The following is a 16,955-nucleotide window of genomic DNA, read 5'->3' as shown; positions in this document are numbered from 1 at the left end:
GATTAAAGCAGTTATACTAGTATTTGTTCCGTAACAAAATAATCTGTGATGGATATCACAGAAAGCCCACCGTGAATTATGTATTAGGTTGGTTTTTTTGATCTAACGTACTTTTTAGTGAAAAGCTTGCAGCAAAATTTGAGTGCAAACGTTAGAATACAAAGGTCAACACATCATCTGTGACTTAATACTAGTTTTTATTGCCGTTTACTAACCAAAGCACCTACAGAGTGTAAGCCAGCACTCCCGGCGAAGGTTAAACAAGCACCGACTAATCTTGAGCGTTGCAGATACAGAATTCCTGTCTCTAGCTGGGTCTCTCCCTCTCCCCTCTAACGCAAGCACCCGGCTTACCGGCTCCGATACACCAGAAGCAAGCTGCCGGCCACCTTCCTGCCATGTTTCAGGCGTGTGGGGGGGTGGGTGAGAGCCCCAACCCCCCGCCCCCCGCCCAGCCCCCAGCGTTGCGCGGCCGGCGGGGCAGCACCTGGGGCGGCGGCGCGGCGCAGGCGGCGGTCTCTTCCCCCGCAGCGCCCTCTGCTGGCCGCGGGCGGGCGGCGGCGAACGGCCCTCTGGTGCTCGCGCCAAAGCCCTCCTTACTAAATAAAATGGACGTTATCTCTTCTTCTAGGCTCTAGACGAGTTAGAGAAGGGAAAGGAAAGAATTAAAGAGTGACGGACGGAGCGGCAGCCACCTACAAGGGAAGGTCTGGCGAGAGAGACAGGCGACAAAGAGAGGGATGGGAGAAGGCTGGGGGAGCGCAGGGGCACCCGGCTCCCGAAAGGAGAAGTGACACCTGACGCACAAAAAACTGCTGTCACCACAACACACAGTCGTACTCGAATGCTGCACCTCGCCACCAGGCATATCACACGGTAAAAATGAAACACAGTAACATTTCCATGCATTTTCCAAACAGAACAGTTCACTTGGGCAGTAACTCTGTATTTACTACTGGGATTTTTCCCTTTTAAAAATCCATTTTTAACACCTCCTAAAGCCTAATTGGCTCAGAGCTTCAGGGCAGTCAGATACATTTGCTTTGAACAACGCATACCCACAACACTGATATGAAATTTTCTTTATAATATATGTTATATATTTTTTTTTTTCCAAATACTAAAAAACCAAAGCAAATTTGTTTCTACTAAAGAATCTGTTTTCAAAAAGCCTTTCCCATTCTACTAGGAAAACTTGTTTTATTCGACCATACGTAACAGGGTACGTTGCTTTAAAGCATAAATCAGTTTCATAGTCAGGCCTATTTTCTGTAGTACTATAAATCTGTATGGTAAAGCAAACTTAAAATTCACGTGGGTACACAAGCCCCTGAAAAGGCTGAAAGTCTTTATTCTGGTTTTCCTTCCATGAGCTCTTGCATTAAGTTAGAAGTAAAAACAGTTAAAATAAAAAGCCAATAATGTAACAAATACCTAAGATGGACATAACACACATTTTGACAACGTTCAAGAAGACACATTTCTGTCCCGGGAAACGTTAGGACAGCGGCTGCCGGCAGCAGCAGAGGCCAGAGGAGAGCCGAGGTGGCAGGCAGACAGCTGCGGCCCGCCTGGACCCACCGGGTGAGCAGCAGCGGAGGATCTAAGCCAACATTAAGTTACGCCATGCTACTGCGCATATACTACACAACACATAACATACAGCATGCAGAAGAACAGAGAAGGAAAAGAAAGAGAACCCCTATATTTTTTTTTCCCCCTACAATAAAAAGTCTGATTCAGAGATGGCTAAGAAAATTTGTTATGGATGCAAGTTACTAAATCCACCCTCATGCACCATTCAATGTCCATCAGGGCAATGTGGTCCTCACCCCACTTTCTTTTCCTAGTTTACTGCCCCCAATAAACGTTCATGATACTGCTTCTACCAGTCTCTGGTACCACGTTTTCCAACTGCTGAAAGCAGTAAAAAAAAAAAAAAGGCAGTGGGGAAAAAAAAAAAAGTGGTCAAACTGTGTGCATCTCTCTCCCCATATATGCATATAATAAAAGACAGGTGCATAACACCCGTCTTTTTTGCTTTTTACCAACTCCGAACTTTTTGGTCTTCTAATCTTTTAAAAGGAAAGCCCCAGTCACACAATTTGTTTAATAATGTAACCCCTGTTCCCTGAGGGGGCATTTAGTAAAAATAATTAAGTGTACAGATAGAATTGGCACTTTTCAACAAACTACTGTAGTGACAATAATGTATCAGCCTGTGAAGACGTTTAAATTTCTAGCAAATTCCTTCTGGGACACAGTTATATACACTAACATGAAATACTGTTTACAAGCGGTGGGGGTAGGGGAGATGGATTAAAAAAAAATTGCAGGTATACATAAGATAATGAAATTTCACATATTAATTTGTGACATACATATCAACATGTCACAATACCTGTTATAATTAAGTCACAGATGCTGTGCATTTGTGGGAGTACGGAGATACAGAAGTACAGTGGCACAAATGGGATGTACTTAACATTTCCTATACACAGAAAATTACTTATTTGCAAGTATATTCACTGGTGCAAAAGAAGGAAGAAAAGAAAGAATATGAGCAGTGACATCCTCCTTTATTCTCATCTATTGTCCAACTATCCTAAGACAGGCAAGGAAATACACAGTCCAGGAAAAGGACTGAGCAATGTACTATTCTACTAATACCAGCAAGTTTATAAATTGGGGGTAACAAAACACTTGAACACAAATTTATCTACATCCATCAGCAAATAATTCAGGATGGAAATACACTGCTTCCCAGACCTTGCATTTATATATGTTACTGAAATAGGACTGACAGCTTTACATTAACCTGCCTTTGTCCCAAATTGGTGGAAAATAGTCCAGAAGTGATGTAAAAAACCAACATCACAATTGCTACCCATTGTCACTGTCATGCTGGTAGCAGTCCCACTGGTTATATAGCGTTTTCCACTGCACAGATGTTAAACCAGCTTATGGGGGAGAAAACTTCCCTCTTTTCCTGGATGAAAAGAGAGGTATGGAAGTGTAAAGGTACTCAGAACCAGGCTGCCTTTGAAACGAAGCTTCTTCTACAGCATTATTGGTTTGAATAATGATTAGACAGTGAACATGTAAAGCAAAAGATTTGTGCAAAGTGTCAAATAACTGCAGACAATTATTTCCATATAGAATGGAAAGACATGTTTTGCTGTCACTCTAGTCACATAAAATACAGTAATCTTCCAGTGAAAAAATGGTTTTCTTTTCAAATAGTAGAACTTCACAGCTAGTTTGGTATTAAAGCTTAATGTTGCTGGCATTCATTTATGTGTATATATATACACACATACACACCCAGAGATCCTGGTTTACAACTCAACCTTCCCCTTTCAGTACCGGCTTAAAGTTATCTCCATCAGGGAAAAAAAAAGAAAGAGAAAGAAGTGCCCAAGCTAGCCCACAGCAGATACAGCAAAAAGGCAGTAGGTTTCAGGGCAGCCACCTTATCGGTTTCCTCTGGTTTTGCTCCAGCAATCCATGGCATTGCAGTCCATTGCTTCTCCTTCCCAGGCAGCGTTTTCACTTGGAAAATGTGGTCTCCTTTTTTCTATTTGGTTTTCATTTTATAAAACCAGTGTAAATCAACAAGAAACGAGACAGACACACAGTACACATAAACATAAACCCAAACCATCTGAAAGTGACAGAACACACTAGATGAGTGGAAAAAAATGCAGATAAAAGAACTTGAAGGGGCCTCAACTTCAACACAAAGAAGTCAACATAGAAAATACACACAACCACATAACAGAAATTAAGTTACACTTTTACATAAACATCTATTTTAACCAAAAAGATATTTATAGCTTTTAAATGAACCAATGTGTTGTGGACACTTGAAGATTTGACCAGCATTTGTACCTATGCACATACCACTATGCATAGAAATATTCAGGTACCTACTCAGAAATCTGAGGAATAATTTCTTGGCAGTAACCGTAAATTAACAAAATAGTCATTAAAGAAGTGATCCATACATTCAGTGACTGCATTATCTGTATGCACATACAGCTCAGATTGCTTAAGCATCTTATTGAAATAATGTCTTATTAACAAGAATCATTTGGTAGTGTCAAGCAACCTTAATTGAAAGTTCACCTCTCTGGGGACTGAAGAGAATACTTAAGAATTTAATGGGATAGGACAACAATACATTTAAGAGGGAAGGGTAGAAACAATGGTGGAAGAAAAGAATAACAACAAAAGATAAATTCATTGCTTTCAAAGATTGATTTGTTCTTCTACTATATGAAAGAAGCAGCAAACAACTTCTCAAAAAACCTAATAGTTTCACAACAGCAAGAGAAATTTATTTGGGTAGTTTTCTTGCCACAAGCCTTCAGGACAATATTTCTAGAAAATCATTTTCCAAACTGCTGTTTTAAGGTTCAGTCAGGAAGGAGGTATACAGAAATAGGCGACAGACTTTTGGAGACTAAGGTGAGTAAATTTTAACAACTACATTAAGTATGTCCTGAAGAAGTCAGCACTGTAAATTAACTGATCATAATAAGGTCCTTCTGAAACAACTGTGTGTGTGTTTATGCACAAGCTGTCTATGAAGAGTGAGAGAGGGAAAAGGAGGGAAAAGCTCTACTGTCACTGAAAAGTTATCTCCATCAATCCGTGTCAATCAGAGTGAAATTTAAGATGTCCTTAAGACAGGAAAATACTGCCATCACCTCCATTTTTTTCTAGTGATTTTAATTCAATTGTTCTTGTAGAAGAATAAAATTCCACACGTTATTTAAAGTCAGGTCCAATGGTAAGTGGTAAGAAGTTAATGTATACTTAGTATAAACAAATATTACATTAGCCAAAGAAAGTGTTAATCTAAAGGACAAACTGCATTTACTGTATTACATAAAGGGTTGTACGGAAATGCATGCAGACAAGCATCTACAGTGACATACCCCTTGTGTCTGTAGGGACAGAGGTGTGATACGCCGCTTTTCCCACTCATTTGGGCGTGGTTCAGGAGTGGATTCCATGAAATTGCGCTTGAGCTCACTAATGCTAGCCTGGTGTTTCAGTAAGTCGTCCTGGGTCTTATCCAGGTCCTAGCAACCCACAACGTAAAACAAAGTAGGACAAAACACGACAACAAAAGCAAACTTAACTGGAAAAGAAAAAAAACAACAAAAGAAACCCCACCAAGGAAAGTGCCTTGTGTCTGAAGAGCTATTCTTCTTTGGAGTGCCTTAAAATAAAAAAGTTTAAGGCTAGAAGAGAACTAAGATTTTTTTTTGGGGGGGGGGGTTGTTTTTGTAATGAAGGGCCACTCATATGCTGTTTCTTTCACATTTTAAGGCAAAGGAAAAATAATGCTGTGCATGGTTATTTAACAGAGGGCTATTTTCATCCAGAACTTGAAACTACCAGTCCTATGAAGCAATAACAATTTCCACTACTTGCTTGCTCTCATCTAAAATTTGTAAGCACAGAAGCAAGCATTTTGGGGTATCGCACAACTAGCATGACTGAAGGCAGCTGTAAAGAATAGTCTAACCCAAGAAGCATTATAAAAACACATCTTTGCTACAGGGCCAAAGATGCAAGCAACTAACACCTACTTAACTTCAGAGGGACTACTCACTGCGCCTGTCCTGTAGGCTTCAACTTACTGGAAGAATCAGAGTTAAAGACTTAAAGCCTGATACCTGCTGATTCCACATTTGAGAACCTGAGAGCAGACGCAGCACGCAGGTAGGGATAGTTCTTGTGCACACCAACGCCAAAAAGATGCACTCTCTAAATTACACCTACCTAGGCAAGTGCCAAAGGGGACACCACAGCGTGAATATCAAATTAGATTTTGTGATGACCCACTGAGGCTAAACTGTAACACCTTGGATCAAATAATTACAAGCTAGTCTTTTGCTTTATACCAGATGCAGGAGCAGACATAAGGATCAGTAGCTATACAGAAACAAAACCATTCTGTTAAGTAGGCAAAAATCTATCTGCTTAGGTCTCTTGGAAATTCATTATCCTTTAAATACAACTCTGGGCTTTGGTGGGAAGAACAGATTTCAGTCTTTCATGATCTGTCCTCCTTCCAGCATGCCAGGTCTTGAGAAAAGCCTACGCTGGTTATGCACACTTTAACACAAGAATATTTTTTCAGTATTCTGTGGTGAAATTCAAGTTTAAGCCTCAGATCCATTTTTAGTATAGAATTAAAAGATTGAAGATTAAAATGGAATAATATCAATGTAATTATTAATGAAGTTTTACCAAAAGAATGTAATCAGATACAGTAATTTAGGTAAAGCATCTGTGTTTTGTACAAAGAATTCATGTACTTTGTAACAGAACATTTTGACATTTAGTCAGTGCTCACAATGCAAAGACACGCCATCTTAAGTCATGAAAAATCCAAACCCAATACAAACTCATTAGTTTCTAATTTCTTTTCACTGAAGCGTGTTCAGCACCAGTAACAGGTTGGTGCTGCACATCTATTTCCTTATTCTGCAAATATTCACACATGCCCGTTGAACACTAAGAACCTCTCCCCTTCTGGCAACTCAGTAGGTTCATATTGTCACAGGACCAAGGCTTCACTTTTAATCTAGGACAAATGAGACATTAAATATGTCCCCCTAAAGTATGTGTTTTCTAAGCGAACTAAAACCTTATGCCAAAGGCATTCCATTACTCAACTGAAGCTCGTAACAATCACGTCTTAATTTTAAAACCTGTCTTGGCTTGACACAAGGCACATTTCTTGGACTTGATCAAAGCACAGTTACGCAATGCACACTTTCAGTGCTTTAGTAAGTTATACACAAGCAAAGTTTCAATAGTGATCAAAAGCTGCAAAAAGCCAAAAAATGTATTAGTTGAGTTACTGCGATCCATACATCTCCATATTACTGAACAAACCCAATGATTTCTGAAAAGACAGTTTTTGTGACGAAGGGAATTATTTATAGCCCCATCTGGATGAAAAAAAAATACATTAAAGACAGCAGTAGGATTTTCTAAAATTTCTTCAGTTACTAGTTTATGTTATTAACCACAAGTTAAATGACACCGATCATAACTACAGTCTTTGATAAAATAATCCAGGTTAACAGACTATATGGAAATTCTTATAACAAAAAACTCTACTTCAGTGACAAAGCACTACATGCTAACATACTCTGTTGCTTTTTGTTGTTGCTTGTCTTCAGTGAAAACCAATCTTTAGGAAGCAAGAATTACTTCCATTTGAAAAGTGGAAAAAAAAAAAAGGCAAAGATTTCAGACGTATATCTAAACATTGCCCTTAAAAATCCAGTCCTCGCATACATTTCTCAAAGCTTCTAAAATCAATGAGTATCAGAATTAGTTTCTCCATAGTTCTATCACTGCTTGTGCCTTACTAACTCCATTTATTCAGATAATATATTTGATAAAGGTTGATTAAACTGGTGAAAACTAGAAATGCTGCTCAACAGAAGATGCACACATCGAGAAGCTATGTATAAAAATCCCATTTAGGATTATCTAAATAGGGCTATTATTCCCAGTTGCCACCTTGAAAACATCAAAACATCTAGCAAAAATATACAAAATGTACATTCAACATCCAAGCTGAGAGGTTTTTTTGGTTTGTTTGGATTTCTTTGGGTTTTTTTTTTGTTTTTTTTTGTTTTTTTTTTTTTTTTTTTTTTTTTTTAAATTTAAACTCAGAAACTAGATGATAACATGCAACATTTCCAAGCTGTTTTTCCCCCATGCACTTCATGCACTGTGTCCACAACAGCCTGCGAGTGACCCCCCCCATCCCATGCAGTCTGGCAGCCCGTGAGAAAGGAAAGTGTTTCTTATATGATATACTATGATATACAAACCTCTAACATTAAATTGCTATGTCTGACATAAATATTTTCCCCGTCTACTCTCAAGGAATTGCTCTGTGAAATTAAGCCAAAACACACACACACACACAAAAAAAAAAAAGAACATAAAATGTACCAGCAAGTAAATAAAAAGTTAAATAAAGGAAATGAAACGGTATGGTGAAAAGGCACTATTCTGATGAAATCCACAGAAAATGTAGGGTGCTAAGAAGGCAGGCAGCTACAATCAGATTTAATTATAAAAAACAATCATGCACCTTCTGCTGTTCTTCTTCCTCTTCAGATTCCACCTATGTGAGCACGTGGCAAATTATCAAGAAAAGGAACTGTTAATATATGCTGACAGAGTAACACAGAGGCTTCATCTCTTTGTAAATGCTGCAAAGTGTGCTATATTTACAGACCTTTACTGTTTCGGCCACAGATGTTGTTGAAATTATTAAGCGACCTTGGTCTTCCTTCACCTACATTGTTGTAGAATGGCTGAAGTAATATTTGGCATAAGTGGCATGAAAAATGGAAGCTTCACACTACGTCCCTTTCTTGCTGTACTTTTCCATGTTTTCCCAGATGGAAATTTAACAATGAGTATAGACAAAAAAAATGATATGCATAATTTCTATGGTAAGCGCCTTAAACTTTGCAACAAGTTGAAGGGAAAATGGAATCTAATGCATGAGTTCTTTTGGTGAGAATCTAGGATTCAAATCAAACACCTAAATGCTGTATTTACAAACTGTCTTAATTATTTTAAGAATGTTGCTGTCTTGGGATGAGTTATTTGCATCCCCCCCATCCCCCTGTTTAGGTGAATATATTCTTCCTCAAACTGCAATGCACTCTGTTGGGAATGACAGCTATCTTCCCTATCTTCCCTACAAGTATTCTGAATGCCTTAAGGAACAGCATTCTTTAAAAAGCAAACCACTTCCTAGACTTTCCACAGGTACAACTATGAACTGCTCATCTTAGGAAAAGCTGCATTTAGAATTCAACACTGTGCAAGTACATAAATTTGGAGAGGGGTTTACTTATTGCTCATACTGTTGCATTTTGGATTCTGTGTGAATGCACACATAATGTGATACATAATCGCATTTTTATTCATTTCTCGCTTATCTGAGGTTCTATTTTCTGCAAATTTGTATTACAGATGATGGATTGAATTAGGCTACAGAGAAATTGAGAAAGTCTTTAAAGTCATGCTTTTCATCATTTAAACTTAGATTAGTGTTTTTAATGATATCATGTTCTATTTAGCTTGTTTTTAGTATGTACATTGTATTGATTTAATCAGTTTATTAACCAACTTTGTTAAATGTAACATCGAAAAAGCCTTCTCCTTTTTGATTCTGTAATATTTGTAACATTCCTTTGAAGAGCAAAACAACCCACCTTTTTCTAGTAGCATTGCTGTAACATGCACAGCAGACATAAGGAAAGGAGGCATTTTGTCAATGACTCCAAATGATCAGAGCAATGTATTAGTGTGACTGAGGCTTCTGTACAACAATATTAACTGTGTATTTCAAGGAATGTTCAGACTTCAGTCATTAAAGTCTGACACAACCTGCAATCCCAGCTAATGAACGAAATCAGTCTTGACCTTAACCGCTGACAGAGATTAATAAAAGCACTTCAAAAATAAAAAGTACCTTGGACAGACTCAACTTTGCACACACCCTTATAGAGCAGAAACATCTGAAATTTGGAATAACAAAAAAGTCAATTTTAAAGCATTCACAATTTTCTGAATTCAGCTTTTAGGAATTTCACTTTTCAGATCTAAACAGAACTTTGGAGAGGTGCATTCCAGACAACGCACGCTGGAGACATGCATTTTAACACCGATAGCGCAAGTAGCACAACTTGCAAATAGTAACAAATAATAATATATCTATTATTACACAGCACTTTCAGTATTCAGATTTATGTGCTAGTAAACATTTTGAACTACAAAACAACTCTACCTGCAGCTCAGTATCTGTGGAATCTAATGAAATTATGCATGCTGCAGGAATTCAGGCAGAAAAACCACCAACTATCTATGGACTAAAATCCTGCAATGGCACTGTTTGACAAATGAGAAAAGTTAGAAAGATACAGATCTACACGTACATATGTATATATGTACGTGTGTATTTATATATACAGGCATATACACATACACATCCCTATACCAGGAAATGTGCAAAACTGAGCAAGCCTCTGGGAGCGTAAGCATAAAAGCTATGTGCGAGTGTCAACATTTAAGCAAGAAAATTACACACCTCCTCTTCCTCTGCTTTGTCATTCAGGTCATTGTCACTAGAGGCACTAAAGGAAGTCACCTTAGGCTCCAGGTAGCAGAGGGACAGAGCAAGAGGAAGGGAAAGTGTGAGTGAAAAAGGAATAGACTGGAAAGCAGACAGAAGCAGCACAAAGATGAGGAGAAAAGAGGGGATAAAGGAAGGAGAGGTAATAGGAATATAGTGCTGAAGGCCAGGTGGGAGGAAAGAGATGCAAACATCAGGAAGGCTAGGAAAAGTGATATAACCATCCTCATCAAGCAGCGAATGGAAACTAAAAGAAAAGCATCTGATAAAGCTGAATGAGACACACAACTCAGTGCTTTTGTAGTCATTTGTATGGATTTTTCCCTCCACAGCAGGGGAGCCTTGACTAGCTAGCTGTCCTATAGATTCAAAGATATTATTCGGTAAAGCTATTTCATTTTTATTATGATCTGGTGTTTCTTTCATGGAATTGCACTCTGAGATGTCTGGGATGGTAAGGAGGGGCTCTCCCACGGGATCCTCCTCCGAAATATCTGAAAGCATGTCCATCTCAGGGACAGGTGACCAGTTTGTGAGATGGGATGACACAGAATGCATGGGTAGTGATGATGGGTGTACGTGAGTGAGCTGAAGAAAAAAATTCTGTGCACAGTGGAAAATGAAAGCACAACAAAATGCAAGTTTGAAGGCACAAAAAGAGGGGAAAAAAAAGAAATTATTAGTTAGTGAAAATTTTTACTTAGAAGCAGGGACAGCTCTACTAACGCAATAGAAATGCCAAATAAAAACAGAAATCCCCTTCTCCTTTACAAGCAGCCAACTTGTTTACTTCTGTGGATTATGAAAGGAACCCATTACTAATGTTTTGTTCTCAAGCTGTAAAGAACTGGGCACTTTTGAACTGTAATAGTCAGTTACAACAGATAGAAGCGGACAGACAGTCAGAGCTTTGGCAGAAAGGTCAGGGGACAGTGCAGTACACAAAAGACAAGCTGGCACTTTGATTCTTGGGTTTATAACCATTTCCTCTAAGACTTAAAGAGAGCCAGAAAGGAAAAGAAGCTTCTGCACTAGGGGGAAGAGAAAGCTGTTCACAGAATTGGCATGTGTAACAAAACCTTACTGAACAGCTTCCTGGAACAATTTCCCAAAATACTGCTTTTTTTTTTTCTTCTTTTGATTAAAATATAGAAAATACTGCCACCTTGAAAACAAGGGAGTTTCACCATTTTACCAAGCCCTAAGTCAAAACCTAGGAATTTATTTTACCATTTTTCTCCCATAAAGAATCTCTCTGCGTGCCTTTTTCCTAGAGTAATCCAAAATTATTTCAACTTGCCAGTGAACAAAAAAAATGCAACTGTTGGTATTTGTTCCCTTCCTACACTTGAATGCAGTGGAAACACATGAACCACACAGAGAAACTCAGCAGTCTCCCCAAGAATCAAATGGGTAGCTAACTTGCAAAAATGTTTGAAAATAAAATGACTCTTTAAATAGGAAAGAAAGTTCTGGAGAACTGTCAGTAAAAGAAATGATCTCCAAGAGAGAAGAGCAGCAGATTTTTGCTGACGCTTTGGAAGGAAATTTTTACATCAAATCACACAAGATCTAAAGTTAATTTTTTGATCTATTCCTCCAGTAGCTCAAACAAACAGGACAAGTAAATGGTTGTTTGCAACAGGAACACACCAAAGTACTCAACTTTTCACAGAAATCTATGCTTCAGTCAATATGCAAGTTTTTAAAGGATTAAATAATTCTGCAGTGGCTACTAAAACAAAACTGTTACCTATGGTAATTAAACACAGTCATACCCAACTTTGTAGAACGTACACAACTATGGATGTACTAACAATTTTTTTTTTAAAGTCTAAACAAACTAGGTAAATGAATAAAACATTATTTACTCTTTGAAACATTTGTTTCAAAAACTTATGCAAGCTTAATGAGGATTCAAATTAAATTTACAGCAATAAAAGAAGGCCTATGTCAGTGACATTCAGAAGTTCGTATTCTCTTTTGCTTACATGCACTTACATTAAGTTAAACCCACAGAAAGTACTTGACAATTTTCCTTTAATATTTTAATACCACGATCTGTATGATACTCACAAGTGATAGGCACTAGATAACCACACATGGACACCACATGAACAAATAATTTTGGTGTGAAAGTTATCCATACCTTTCCATCCTGAGTCAATTCTAATTGTGGAGTTTTGACTGGGCTTCCATCTTCTTCTTCACCACCTTCTTTTAACTTGGCCTGACCAGCAGCTTCAATGTCAAGGATTTTATCTCCAGCAGCCTGCCCTCCAGTAGTAGGCAAGCCTCTTAACAGACTTTGGTCTGAGATACCCGTGGGAGCTATTAAAGAACAGAATAATTTTGGTTAGTGAGGGAAAGTTAGAACATTTTGGTTTTAAGACGTCTTAACAAAATGATTTTATGGTGATGTCAGCAATGAGCAACACAGGCTAGTTACTGAGTAATACATTTTTCAGCTTCTTGACTGCACAAAATTCTATGGTTGCACTAATATGAACAGCAATGTACTCTTGTCATATAATGTGCACTTACCATGCGAGGGAAAAAACCCCTCAGAATATCAGATAGGTATTTAATTATCAACCTTCTGATTAGTCTTGGAAGACAAATTGAAGGTACTGTTCTTGTGATTGTGTAAATCACCATAACAAAAGAGACAAACATGCAACTGTGTTTTGCGGAAATTCACTATTTCGAGAGGACTGTTTTAACACAATATAGAAATAGCTATGCATATAACTGTCACAGTATTTTTATTCTGGAACCTAGCAAAACTGCAGAAACAACAGCCCAGTGAAAGTAAGACTTTTCCTCATACGTTTGCAGAAAATGGAAGGGGGCAATACCTGAATATGTATACTTGAATATAGTCAAAGCACAAGAGAGTGAAAGGACTTAAATTAGTTTTTTCACTTATTTGATTCAGCATAATAGGATTAATGAGCAGGATGGCTTTTTTTAAGTTAGGATGACTGGCTCAGTCAAAATAGTAGCAATGAAAAACAGGAGAATTAATTAAATTAAGTAACTTTAATAAACAGCCTCAGCTGCATATCAGAGACTCCCTTAAGCTACTGAGAAGCCAAGGCCAGCTAGTGGCAAATGTGGGATTTGGGATGTTAGGCTTTTAGGGCCTCTTTAAGTAGTAGGTTCTGCAATTTGAGTGGCAAGTAAAGCATTTCTTGGACATACATCCCGCAAGTTCCAGAAGCAGCTTTTGGCAAATCACAGAATAATTTAGGTTGGAGGTCAGCCAGTCAGCCCCCTGCTCAGAGCAGATCCAGTTAGACCAGGTTACTCAGGGATTTGTTGAGCTGAGTATTGAGCATATCCAAGGTCTTTCTAAACAAACAAACAAACAAACATCTTATTTCTAACTGAAGTTTGCTGTGTCTCATCTTGCAGGCACTCCCCATTGCTTTATTACTCGGCATCTCTGAGAAAAGCATGGCTCCATCTTTTCTATACCTTCCCTGGAGGTAGCTGTAGACAGCAATATCTCTGAGGTGGGGATGAGCCTTTTGGTTGCCACAAGGACTCATCACACACTACAAGCACTTTTGCCTCTTATTTTTGCTTAGATTCTCAGAAGGTAAGACTTTGTAGGTTTCTCAAGCAAGTGTCACAGTTTGCTCATTTGTCTCAATATAGAAAAATGAGTAATTGCAGAAGTCTTCTAAATGAAAGATTTTCAGAGAAAATGGTAAAGTTAACAGCTGAATTGTAGGTAAGTCATACCATTGTCACAGTTCACTTAAATTCAGGCATACACAACTTCACTAGAATAAAAGTCAAGCTTCGTATGATTTTTTTCTCAAGAATTTTTCTACTTTATTTCAGAAGCAATTTAGAGTTAAACATGTGCTTCTACATCTCACACATACTCCTACTATACCTGCCTTTGGAAAGCACGCCTGTTTCCAATAAAGGAAACCAGAAGGTATTTCTGCTCAAAGAGACCAGACACCATTAATGACACAAAAATTTTAGCTATTCAAACAACCTCAACATAAAACTTGTTACTAAACACAGAAGTAAATAATAAATATACTAGAATAACAATATACTGAGTAAAATGATACAAAACTAGAAGAAAGAAAACTTGTTCTGCCTTTTCTGTTTGCTGTAGAGAGATACTCAGGCCAACCCTAAGCCCAAAAGGTGCTGCTGACTAAACAATTCTAATCAACAGCATATAGTGCCTATCCCATAAAACAGATATGAGTAGTGAACACAGATGCTGTATGTCCAATATAGAATCCTCCACATATTCACAGCAGTACCATACAACTTAGACAGTGGCTTAACTTACTGTTTACATCACCTAAAATCGACAAATAACCAAAGTGCCTACTCCTCACATCACCCATCAGAAACTCAAATTCATAAATTTGTGAATTTACATTCTGGCCATCCGTAACGTCAACATTTTTGAGTACTGGTCAGATCTGAGTGACAACAGATAATGTAATCATTGCACTGAAGGAATAAGTCCAATTTTATACCTCCATCAAGGCTCCTGGAAACACGTTTGCTTGAAGTGCGCTCAAAGTACGGAGCTGGTCTGTCTATGAGGTTGCTAGCCTGTCGTGTCTGTGCTTGCGTTCGTCCACTGTAGCGGAACTTGGAACCCAAGGTTAGAAACTTTGCTTTTGGAGGTTGTTCTGGCGATACAAGTCTAAAACGTAAATATGAGAAAAGTCAATTAAAAAGGCTATATTTTATGTATTTAATGAGATAGCTTTAAAGCTAATTTTTATGTTTCAACTTTAGTTTACTGTGCATGATTTGTGCATTCCAAGAAAGGATTCTAACATAAGCTCTGAGAAGAACTTCTAAAACAATGCACGTTATTTATTATTTGCAGTTGGAGTTGAAGTGATGCTGATAACCATCACATTTTCCACAGTATGACTAAACATCTGGGATCCTTATCTTCTGGTGCTGTCTTGGTTAAACGGTATTTTTTCGAGAAAGCTGAGGCCATTAGAGGTTCATGTAGAATACCTCTCAGATCTCTCTCCTTAGAATGTTACTTATTGTAGAAACTATACATCCCACTTCCACTGTCTTTCCTATATTCTGAGGTACCAATACAGCAGCTGCTATTCCTCAAAGTTACAGAATGGCATCTCAAAGCTGCATAGAAGGCTGTATCAAGTGAACAAAAGCTTGAGATGGCTGGGAAGTTGTGACCCAACAGTAAGAAGTTTAACAAGCTAGATTCTGACTCCAGTTTCTTTACAATGCCATTTATAGATTTGTATAAGTTGATTCTTGCTGGATATAAGGAGGGGGGGAGAAGAATAAAGCATATTGTGAAAAGGGTGAAAAAGAGATTAATTTACAAGTGCTATTAATGTGAGGTATGTATGTTTGTACCAAAGTGTTATTGTCAGAAAGTTTAAGTAACAATGTGGCAGAATTTGCTATGAGGGATTCCGCTTTGTTCCACCAGTTTTTGACACCACATGAGTTTGAAGAGACAGGTCCTCTATACCTCCCTGAATTTCCTTTAGTATGACATCTTCAAGCTCTTATTCGTCTAACCCTCATCTGCATTGTTTGTTCCAGCGCCATCCTTGCTGATAGGATAAACAATCATCACTGCAGGAACCTCTTCTCAGCCTCAGCCCGTCTAGAAAGGTCCTTGATATTGTCCTTGGATCAATGTAGTGCTGCAAATACATGCTCACCCAGCATGGCAGTCTCCATGGCCTAGTCTCCCTCTGTATAAAGCCATCAGACTATTACAGATAAAGCTTTTTGATTTGAGGATCTGCAAGGAATGAGAAACTCACTGAACATCAGCTTCTTTCAAGCAGAATCAGCAACTACTGTACCCTTTGTACTTAGGATGGCACAAACGAGCAACCAAGACTTAAAAGTATGCTGACTTTGTTCTACTCTTTTGAGGCATTTGCACAGGGAATATCTGTGTCAGTGGAATCTGACCCAACATATATTAAGACAGTATCCAGTGGTGGGTTCTGAAAACTGCCAGTCATTCTAAAGATATTTCAGAAAAACTGAAGGATTTTCAGATACTTAGCAAAAAGAGCAGTGAGCTAAGCAGAAGGTTACCATTTTCTCTGAGAGGATGTTTACAGCTTTGTCAGCGTGCTAGCCAGAAGGATCCAATCCTGCATGCCTGAGATGCATACGCAAACACCTGAATCCTAATCTGTTCCAACACATTTTTAAAGAAAACAGAATTCAAGACAGACTAATCCACCCTTCTGCACTAAGTCCACCTACATAATAAAATCACAAGCATCTGGAGCTTCACTTTCACTGCTTCTATAAAGCAGCCTTATGCAATCTTTGTGACAAATTATTTCTCCACATTATTTCCAAGAGAGTGTGTATTATGCATTAAGAGGAAGAAGGCTAAGAGGGTTTTTCCAAGGTTCTTTCTGTTCTTTTCCAGTCTTGGCAAGGCTACAGCATTAACTGCCATTTTTATCTTCCACCCTGCTGAGATAAACTTTTAATCTTTTAATGTGAAAAAAACAAGAGAACTAATTACTTCCTGATTAAGGGCATTTGAATGGATTTTTTGTATTACAAGCTTAATTACATGAAATAAATGAAGAATATGCTTTTACCATTTTAAGACATTCTGGGGAAACAGTGAAATAATCATGGAAATTTCAAATAAAACATGATAAAGTAGAATTATAAGCAGGTTTCTGCAGCCATTGGTTAAGATCCAGAGTTGCAGACTCTGCAGACAAAAGATTAATGT

At 38.1% G+C, this 16,955-nt stretch overlaps 1 protein-coding gene across 17 annotated transcripts in view; it reads right to left on the bottom strand.

Moving 5' to 3' along the window:
* EPB41L2 (erythrocyte membrane protein band 4.1 like 2) overlaps positions 1 to 16,955 on the bottom strand; it is a 121,815-nt gene that overhangs the window by 15,857 nt on the left and 89,003 nt on the right. For 4 of the 17 annotated variants that reach the window (XM_063329604.1, XM_063329611.1, XM_063329605.1 and 1 more), the window contains exons 12-15: positions 14,713 to 14,885; positions 12,345 to 12,526; positions 7,872 to 7,934; positions 4,944 to 5,090 (exon numbers count right to left, since the gene is read on the bottom strand). In XM_063329604.1, the coding sequence (XP_063185674.1) occupies positions 4,944 to 5,090; positions 7,872 to 7,934; positions 12,345 to 12,526; positions 14,713 to 14,885 (565 nt within the window). Of the gene's footprint in view, positions 1 to 487; positions 635 to 3,472; positions 3,578 to 4,943; positions 5,091 to 7,871; positions 7,935 to 8,136; positions 8,171 to 8,284; positions 10,799 to 12,344; positions 12,527 to 14,712; positions 14,886 to 16,955 lie in introns of those variants that run through there. The other 13 variants (XM_063329599.1, XM_063329598.1, XM_063329609.1 and 10 more) reach the window with 8 other exon arrangements.

The sequence above is a fragment of the Chroicocephalus ridibundus genome, chromosome 3, assembly GCF_963924245.1.
Source record: "Chroicocephalus ridibundus chromosome 3, bChrRid1.1, whole genome shotgun sequence".
Lineage (NCBI taxonomy): Eukaryota > Metazoa > Chordata > Aves > Charadriiformes > Laridae > Chroicocephalus > Chroicocephalus ridibundus.
This window is presented reverse-complemented; position numbering and strand designations above follow the sequence as displayed.